The sequence below is a fragment of the Pelecanus crispus genome, chromosome 1 (assembly GCF_030463565.1).
Source record: "Pelecanus crispus isolate bPelCri1 chromosome 1, bPelCri1.pri, whole genome shotgun sequence".
NCBI lineage: Eukaryota > Metazoa > Chordata > Aves > Pelecaniformes > Pelecanidae > Pelecanus > Pelecanus crispus.
In genome coordinates this window covers 224,704,498-224,714,507 of record NC_134643.1, presented here as the reverse complement: position 1 = coordinate 224,714,507, position 10,010 = coordinate 224,704,498, and the positions used below count along the sequence as shown (strand labels likewise).

General features: G+C 48.8%; 1 protein-coding gene across 1 annotated transcript in view; it reads right to left on the bottom strand.

Annotated features, from left to right (window-relative positions):
* Positions 1-1,952: 1,952 nt before the first annotated feature.
* MAP6 (microtubule associated protein 6) overlaps positions 1,953-10,010 on the bottom strand; it is a 47,339-nt gene continuing 39,281 nt past the window's right edge. Inside the window, exon 4 of the mRNA XM_075727719.1 lies at positions 1,953-2,022. Within this exon, the coding sequence (XP_075583834.1) occupies positions 1,953-2,022 (70 nt within the window). The remainder of the gene's footprint in view (positions 2,023-10,010) is intronic.

The window sequence follows — 10,010 nt, the reverse complement described above, 5'->3', positions numbered from 1 at the left end:
CTGAGACATCAGAGAGCAACAGCCAGACACCTGCCAGCTCCTGCTTCCCCAGGACACCAGCAGCTCCAGGGATGTGGAGCAAAACCTCCTGCAGGCCACCGACGTCTGGCGCTGGAGCTTTGGACTGAGCTCCTCTCTAATAATTGTGTGATCATGGTAATCATACACAAAAAAAGTTAATTACTTAATCATGTGTAACAAGGACCCTTCAGCTATTGAGCGAGGCACATACTTGGCGCAATTATTCCCAGGCATGTAATCTACTTCCCTTTGTATTGAGTATTTCATTAGTTACTATTCACATCTTCTCGCAGGTGCTTTGCAATGGTTCAGTGATTGGATTTACCCTCATTTCTTCTTGGCTTGTACAAACGCTGTCACTACAAATATTCCTCTGTATTTTATCCCTTTAACAAGGAGGTTCTTTCCAACCTTCCTGTTGCCAAAGAGAATTCACCACAATGTGAACATCAGGAGCATGAGGCAATTCCTGCTTTGCCTTCAAGGTCCTTTGGGTGGATCCCCATGTTTTTTGTCCTGTGTCTGTACAGCTTTTGGCACCCTTGGGATTTTGGTCATCACAGGGTGCCTTAGCAGTGGTATAATATGAATAGCAAATAGCAGTAGTAACCAAGTAGTAACCAAGGGTCTCTGCAAGTGAAGGAGATTGGATCTCCTAAAACATACACTCATTTTAAAGTTGATCCAGCCATTGCTGCAATCACTCTTGATTTACTCCTACACAGGACAGGAGTCTGTATAGGAGGAGTAGTTATATAGGAGGAGTATAAGGTATATCATGGACTTGCATTTTCACTTTGAAATACTTGCATGACTTCTCCAAGGCAGTTTCATTCTGAACTACACCCAGCAAACCATGCCCTCTGGTTTTGGAGGGCTTTGGAGCTCCATGGATGCTGTCCAGCTCTCCCCACCTCTGATGAAGTAGCAGCCTTGCATAAATAATTTGGGAAGGAAGAGCAGCCTTTTGCTTAAAGTTAGCACTTGCGGAAAGTAAAGCAAATCCCGGCTCTAAGTGTTATAACACTTCAGCCTAAACCTAGAACTATTTATTGGAGTGTGTCAGGCCAGTGCCTTGCTGGAACTGCAGTCTGGGTACTTCATGCACTTGGCTATCTATAGGGGACAGGCTGTAGGGCTGGACTGCATCTCCCATCATGTGCTGCATGTCATATGGACATAGAGAGCCTCACCCAGAAAAGACAGACATACAGAACAACCAGACCTGCTAATCTCATGAACCAGCTGCATTCCTCCTACAACATTTCCAGTTCCTACTTGACAATTTTTCAATCAAACATTTTTTGAAAAATGCTGAGAAGAAATACTAATTTGCCAGCACATTTTGGTGTCTCGTCCAGCATTTGCCCTAAACGGCAAATTGAACAAACTGAAAAAGGTCTGAGATGTTCTTGGCTATGACACAATGACAAGGGGATCTGCCAGATGTTGCACAAGGCCTACTTAACCTGGCGACGTCCAAATGTGAGTTCCTGACAGCAGTTAAGAATTTATAGTCATTAAACCTTCCAAGGATTTTTGAAAAGAGTTGCTGATCCTGTCAACTAGGCTTCCGGGATAATCTCAGAAATCCAGTATGAAACTTCCATGCATTATGGAAGTGAATCTGATCTCTCTATTGCCCATGTAAACTAGAAAGCCCATTGAAACCAGTGCCATTTCACAGCTATGAATAAAAGGAGAATTGGACCCATTTTTCTTTCTCTGACTTTACTGAATATAAATCAAGGCACAGACATGCTAACTGCATTACACAGATCCTGGTGACAGCGATTTCTCAGTGCCTGAGAGACAAGAGAAATTGTTGTTCAACTCTGATCATCAGCTTTATTGTATGCCAGCCAGACGATACACATTTCATGCAGACTATACGTTTGCTCCAACTGCTGCTCAGAAGAAAGTGGCCAACTTCATGTGCGTTGCTCCTGCACTAAGGTACTTGGTTCTTGGTCTGTAGCACCAGCGGTTTTTTCAGGGCTCCTGGAAGCAGAGAAAGAGCATCACTGCAAAGCTGTCAGAGCAATGGGCTGGAGCACAACAACAAAATGCCACCCCCAAGTTGGTATTTGCCCCGTGACAAGTGGCTCTGCAGAGCGCTCCCCAAGCAGCCCGCACTTGTTTGGTATGTCCTCAGGCTGGTGGGTGAACCTGGTCCTGGTCCAAAACCCACGGATGTCCACAAAATTGGGAACGCTGAGGCTCTTGACTTTTTGACCAGCCCCTGGTTCAACTGGGACCAGAATCAGGCCCACCCATCAGCTATGAAAAATGCTTGCCAATTGATTATAACCTGCATCGAACGAGCACCTCACTGTAAAATTGTCTCACAAAGAAGCAGTTTGTTTCCCTCAGGGCGGATGGTGAAAGCCCTGTAATGCAGGGGAGCCGGAGCTCTTGTGCTGCTCAGGAAGCACCTGGTGCCTGTTAAAACAACCAACAGGAAAGCAAGGCCAGCTAACACATGCTAACCCCCATTTGAGAGCACCCCTCCTCCTCAGTGTCCCCAGGAGACAGCAGGAGGTGATGGTGGTGGCACCAAGGCACTGAATCCCTGTTGGGACGAGCTCTGGGGCCAGCTCTGTCCCTGGGGTAAAACAGCAGAGCTGCATCAGCCTACGCACCAAGTTTTGATTATGCTTTCCATGTTATAGGCAAACTATAGCTCCTGTAGAGTGGATTTGGGGTAGTCTTGGATGGCAGCATAAGAGAACAAACCCTGGGAGTTAGGGTAGATGCTGCCAGGAGAAGCTCTGGACAGGTGCTGGAGGGAAGTTCAGGTCTAGTTGAAATGCAGAGGGAGAGATGGGGAATGAAAGGCCTGTAGGGAATGAGGGAATCAATCTTCATTAGGAGAGACAAAGAGAAGGAGGATCTCCAGGGATGAGAAGAGGTGTGTGATGGATGGGGAGGGATCTGTGAGGCCGCACAAAGCAGATGGAGAGGCAGGAGCAACCTGCTCAGCTTCAAAATGGGCACCTTTGCGCAGCAGTTGCATTAAGGGACTGTGGAAGTCCCCTTTGTCCCCCAGCCTGATGTTGGCTTTGTGTAGGGAATGGTTCCAGCCTGCAGGTTAAGGGAGGGAAGGAGAGGCTGACAGCAGGGCCAGGAGAAGAAATGCTAGTTACCATCTCCTTGGCCCATGAAACCAGCCCAACCCAGATATGTAAGACCATCCCTGCGTGAGAGGCTCATGGGGAAGGACCATGTGGAGAGCCCTCGCAGGACAGCTCTTGCTCAAATACTCACCCTCATCCTGCCCTTTGTGCTTACAGTGAAGAGACATTTGCTGCTGGAAGATGTTGGCAGAGGCTGACATGGCCTTTCCCCTGTGCCCCAATGTAGGAAAACTGCTGAGTCCTTCCAACCTGCCAGTTCCTATGGGAATGACGTGAACCCAGCACTGTAAATCAGGGATTAGGGGAAAATGCTGGGCAGGTCCTCTTTGGAAAGATGCCCCACTGTCAGGTCAGACCAGGTCCATGCTGCTCATGCACAGACATCTACTAGGACAGGACCTGTTGCCTGGTCTCTGGAGAAGGCTGCAGATGCCTGCACATCCTTGCCAGCAGCTACTCCAGATGCCAAGCCACCCCCTCCAAGCATATTTTCACATCTGGTCTAGTAAGGGAGGATGCAGTAACTATGGAGCCTGAGCTCAGGTCTTCTGTGCCAGTGCTCAAGTGATGCTCCCCGTTGTAGGTGGGTGAACGCCAGATTAATCCCACCTCTTCCCTGGGCTTGGTGTCCAACCCTGCTCTTGCTGTTGTCCTGCACTTCAGAATAGAGTTTGAAAGCCAAAATAATCCCTCCATGGAGGAACATAAACTGTTTGAAATCACCCTCCATCAACATTTCACCAGGGGAATTCACTCCTCTCAGCAGCCTTGGTGTGGTACCTCTCTGTTGAGGCAGCCATGAAAGCTGGTGCATGCTGTGCACGTTTGCATGGTGGATACGTCTTCATTTTAATCTGTTGGTTCTTTTCTCATGAGTGTGTGCATCCTTCAGCCATGTATTGCAGGCTGGCTATAAGACCCAGTCTCCTGGAGGAGAAAGAGGCTGTGTCCCATCCCCATCCCCTGGCTTCCTCTTTGTTTGCGTTGAATACAGTTAATTGTGTGATTGTCTCAGTAAAGCTCATTCCGAACCTGTTTTAAACTGGAAAGAGTGTGAGGGAGAGGTAATTACATTATTTCCCCCAGCAACTGGTATCCAGGGACAACACAGCATTGCACAGTCTCTCACCAGGAGAACAGCCTTGGCTGCTCTCTGCAGGGCTGCACAGTGAGGTCCAGCCCTGGGTGCCAGTCTTGGGAAGAGTGAGCTGGGAGGGTGAAAATTGAAGGGCTGAAAGGAAAGCCTGATCCTGAAAAGTAACAAGACCTAACACAGAAACAGCAACATTTGCAAATGATCTTTGTCTTAGCCAAGCGAGGAAAGAGTTTGGAGATGTTTGCTCTCACGAGGGCTGTCGGTGGCAAACCATTGCCTGGTGAAACTCATGTGTGCAGCAGAGGTTAATTATGTGACGTGACAAGGTGAGAAATGGAGAAGAGATGGACTGGAGGTGACAGATCATTACTCAGGTTACGGCTGAGAAAGAGTACAAAATTCAGCAGGGATTCATTTCCCAGAGGCAGCACCTGGTGTCTGGAAACAATGAAAGGATCACGACCACAAGCACACATAGCATGGTCTCCTCTTCGCTGGTCCTGGTGTACAGCAGGGAGCTGGGCTCTTGTGACTTGGGGTCTAAACTTGCCTCTGATGGTGATGGGCTCCAGCAATGTTATCCCGTTCTTCACACATGTGGAGGACCTGCTCACAGCTCACCCCTGTTCCTTTGCAGATTTGGGTCTTGGTGTTTTGGTGGCCTCATATCAAAACAGAGCTGATGATGTTTATCCTCCTCTGCAAAATTGTCTTCATTGAAAGCAGTTTAACTATCGGGGAGCTGTTATGAGTCTGTATAGACAGAGCCAACTCCAGGCACATGGAAAATTAAAAGCTGACTTCGAGAGCAACTAGAAGCACCAGGAATCCTCTCCTGATGGCTCAGGAACAGCAACACAACCCCAGGCACATCTAGCTGTGAATTTTGGCACTGAAGGTCCATTTTTTGGAAGAACCATGAAATATGGCCTTTCTTTCCCAGAGAATTCAGATGAGGGGAGAGCTCTCCTCTGTGGAGGAACTGATCTTTTGGTTAGGGCCCTCACCCAGGAGGACAGTGGCAGATTCATGTTCCTCAGAAGATACGAACTCATCAAGTCCTGGGCAAATGCAATTAACAACTAGGTTACAGGACATGGAGAGTTGCTTCTCTCTGCTGAATGCTTTATGGCCCTTTGTGCATCAAAGTTTGCTGTCTGTGATAACAGCGACAAAAATACAGGTCTTCTTTGTCCTGGCAAATGGCCTTAATGTTGTACTCAATATGTGGTCTCAGTTACATTCCTTGGAAAAGGCAACAGCATCAAATAGTGGGGCTAAAGCTGTAAGTTAGAGCAGGGAAATGAAGAATTTCAGCCTGGGTCTGTATCTAAGCAAGCAGAGGGGTTGCTATCGCTTGCATAGGTTGGGTGTGCCCTGGAAATGTGGACCAGTTTGGGGGCAGCAAGGGCTGAAGGAGAAGAAAGTGTCCGGTTGTGAAGTCTGACCTGATGTAGGCGTGAGCAGCAAGGAGCTCAGCATTTCAGAGTTTAAACAAATGTCCACCTGCAAAGCAGCAGTTATACAAAGCACTTACAAAGAGCTCTGCTAGCAGGAATTTAGATGTTGGAAGACTTCATTGTACCCCCAAGGTCAGCTAGGGACCCCAGTGGCATGCAGGAATATTGTCCCAAATACCATTCAGTCCCTAAAACTGTGCAGCTGAGATTTTTGGCTGCTGTCTTAGGTTGTTCTATAGCTTCTTCAGTCTTGGAGTCCAGAGTTTGGAGAAGGAGGTGTCAGCACTGTGAAAGCACGGCCGGTGGGCCATGGTGACACATGGGAAAGGAGACAGGGCATTACCTACACCAAGGGATCCTCTTTCCCACTGCTGCTTTCCAGTATCTACACTGAAATCCCTAGAGCCTGGAGATGTCAAGCACAACCCAGCTGCAGGTCTCACTTGTCCTAGATGAAATCTCCAGGCTCCTCACTGAGGAGGATTGGACCTCCCCACATATTTCATCTCTTCTGTCTGCTCTTGCACAGCACCACTGAAGGAAGCCCAGGGGACCGAGCACTGCTTGATCCTTCTCCCATCCATGTCCACCAACCAGCTTGAGTTTGGCCTTGAGTTAGGTCTTCAGACCTAACTTCTGCAGATGGCCCATGAAACCAGACTGATGGCCATGCTGTGAGCTCAGCTGCTCACTCAGCATGATAAGGAGTCTCTGCTTTCTGGCAGGGTGGTGTCACACCACTGGCAGTGAGGGTCACAGTAAGGATAGAGGACCTGAGCTGCTCCTGCATCTTTCCATATGTGTGTGGAGCAGAGCTGGGAAGAAGCGCCATCTCCATAGCTCCAGCCAGCACAAACCAAACTAGCATGTTCAGGCAACAAATTAGGACAAGGAAGGAGAAAGGATCCACCTGGGACTCAGTCGCAGTCGGGTCCCTGCTGTACTCACAGGTTGAAGGGACCATGGGCAGGTCTAGTCGAGCCTGGGATGGAGGAAGCAGGTGTTCAGGGCACCTTCTGAACCACAAGAAGCCTCCTGGGCATCCACCTCTGAAACATATCTTGCTGCTAAGCCAGCTTCTGCTTCTTCCCGAGAGGTGCATCTGCTTGGATTTCCACTGACACACTTCTGCCCACTGTGTTCTGTACTGCACTGGGAAATGCAGTTCCTTTAACATTGGCTGCTTCTGCTCTGGGCTACAAGATTTCTCCTTTATTCTCCCAAGTTGCTGCATTTGTTGAGCCACCTGGCAGCCCAGGACACCTCTGCATGAAGCTGGAGAAAGGCCAACCTCTTTATCAGATGCACCAGAATTGCAAAGGACAGAAGGTCATGCAGCTCTGAATATGCTGGGCTCCAACATAGACAACAAAGCTTGTCTCTGTGGCTGTAAAAAAGAAAGGAAAGTACCAGGGAACAAAAACATGAGCACAGCCACCCCAAAAGACTATGGATAGAGCTGTGGCAGCAAGACCGACTGCTGAACTGGCCACGAGGACAGACACACAGTGCACTTGCAGACACATCTACTGAAGCCACACCAAGAAACGAGAGAGAGAAAGGGCAGTTGGTAGGTGAGGTATTGTTTATTCTAAGCAGTAAGCGTTATGACACAGTACAGGCAAAGAAAAAGGCTTACAGTCCAAGAGAGACAAGACCGGACATGAGACAGTAACTCGGGGAGGATGGGAAGGAGAAGGTCCCTGGTAGAGTTGGGTATTTAGGATGACCTGGATAGGAAAGGTGCTGGAGGGGGAGAGATGGGCGAAAGCAAAGGGTTGGAGAAGCAGCTGTGGGACTGACACTGAAAAGCTGACAGGGAAGATGGAGGGAAAATGATTTTGAAGGCAAGAAGAAATAGTGGCGTGGCGGGTAGATGGGGTCTGGTGGGGTGGCGAGGGCATTGAAGACTGCATGGGAAGGAGCCAACAGGGACAGAGAAGTCTGATCAGCGATGAGACTTGGGGAGAGGGGAGGGAGCAGGGGCAATGGGACACTGCCCTGCGACTCCAAAGCACTAGCTATTTCATTAGATTAAAGGTGCCTTGCTGGCTCATGTCCCTGCTGATAAATCTCTTGGTTCCAAACAAGGTGGCCACAGCTGAACTGGTCCTCAGTTGGGTACTAACTCATGAACAAGGCCCAGGAGCAGGTCAGTCCAATGACCAAGGACTACTCTCAGGATTTCCCTACTGGCACCATCAAGTGCTCCCAGGTGCTGTTTAACCGATGAGGACAGACCTGCCTGCCACAGCCGTTGAGTGGTCAGCTCCCCTCCACCACGCACCGTGGAGGATGCTCCTCACCCTCGGTGGTGACCCGGCTCTCCAAACTTCTCTCAGAGCCAGGCAGGGCATGCAGGTCTCTGGCTCCCCAAGGAGATACGGGAATAGCTAGCTTTGCTCAGGGGCTTGAGGTTGCTGCGTGTCTTAGGCTAGGGTGGCGTGGAGGTGGGCAGATGACGACAAGGGGGTTTCAGAAATGTTTCCCCCTTTCCATCTGTCATACCACTGAACTGCTGGCATTGAAGGAACGGTTATTATTCCTCAGTGGTCTCACATATCGCTAAGATCTGTCACTACTCTTCACCCATCGTTTTTGTGGCGGCTGGTCCTTGCTGCCGGTTTCTGTGGAGAAGACTCCCTGCAGGGAAAGCTGGTGTTTTCGAAAGCATGAAGATGCCTTCAATCCATTAGCAGGCTTTTCTTTTATCCTTGGGCTCACAACTCCTGCACGTGACACTCATGATTAGGGAACTGTTTCCAAGGCACCCTGCAACAGAAATTAAGACTGTTTACAAGCAATCTCCATAGTTCACAATAAACCATCAGTCCTGAAGTACTCAGAGCTGTGTTACCCCTCATTGCAGACCTCTGAGCTTGTGAGTAGACCCAGTGGCATTAGTGGAATTGCTCCCAACCCAGAAAGCTCACATGAATAAGGGCAAATGGAAGTGGGCTGTCAAATCACCAGTTGGATCAAACTTACCATGACACTGCTGGAAACAGGGAGAGCTGAAGCCCATGTCTAACATCACGATATTTTCCAACTGTGCAAAAGATACTGTTCTTAGTGCTGAACGTGGCCATGTCATCACGTTCATACTAGGGAATTTCTTCTTCCTGTAGAGCTCCTCTTCTTTAGTTGATGTTGCCATTGCTGTTGGGGATGGTGGTTATTCCTCGGACGTTGTGAGGTACCAGCTATGACAGAGACATCTTCTTAAAAAGTCTCTTTCTCTCCTGCACTGGCACATCTCTAAATAAACCCTAAATCCAAAGGTTATTGTGACACAAGAGGCTGCATTTGTACAAGGGCTGACATGTCAGCTGATGAAATATCCGTACTCATCCTTTGACCTTACTTTACCAGTCAGGGCTGTAATAATGAAAACTGAGGTTTTCAAAGGAAGCTCAGAGATTTGGAAGTGGTAGAATCAGTGAATCTCAGTCCCATGCCCAAGGCACTTAAGTTCCCATCTGATGCAGGGGAACGGGATGGAGGGATGAAAAGCATCAGGCAGGAACCTCTTCATCCACCCATGCACAAGTCTTCGGGGGTGTGTGCTGAAGCCCTCAGCACATGATGTATTTGAAAGCAACTGATTAAAATCAGAAATATGCTGGCCACCCCTCATGGGGCTGCTCACACCCTGTGCAATCGAAGCGACACCTCTGCAAAGCCACACTCAAGACGCTCCGTTATTAAGAGCATGAGAAGCAGGCTTGACTCTTTTAAATTCAACATGCCAATATTTTCTCTCCCCTCCTTGTCCCCTCACCAGACACCAACACTGACAATTAGGACTATTTTTACTCCAGCCAGCCCCTCCACACTAAATGCTTTTATAAGACAAAGCATTTCATTTTTAGTAACCCACCTCTAGTGCTTTGCACAGGCATCGTTCTCACAACAACCCTTGGAAAAAGGTGGGCAGTGCCAGTCATTAATGACTTGGCTAAGATTAAGGAGTGAGTCGGTAGCAGCGGGTTCAGACAGCGATGGTTAAAGACCAGGGAGCCCAGGTCCCCATGCCTGTCATCAGCCCAGTAGGTCCTACTGTCTCTTAGAAACGCATCTTGCCCCTTTGGGTGTTTAGGCTTTGCAATGCTGAGGAAGTTCAGAGCGCAATAGGACAGCAAGGGCACATTTTCCAGCACTGAGTGTGGGCAGCTGGGTGGGACCAGATGGATCACCCATCCATGCTGCAGTATGGAACAGACCCCATACCTGTGTCACGGGAGAAACATTTTGTTGGCCAACATGGATTGTTACAGATAAGCCCCATCAACGACC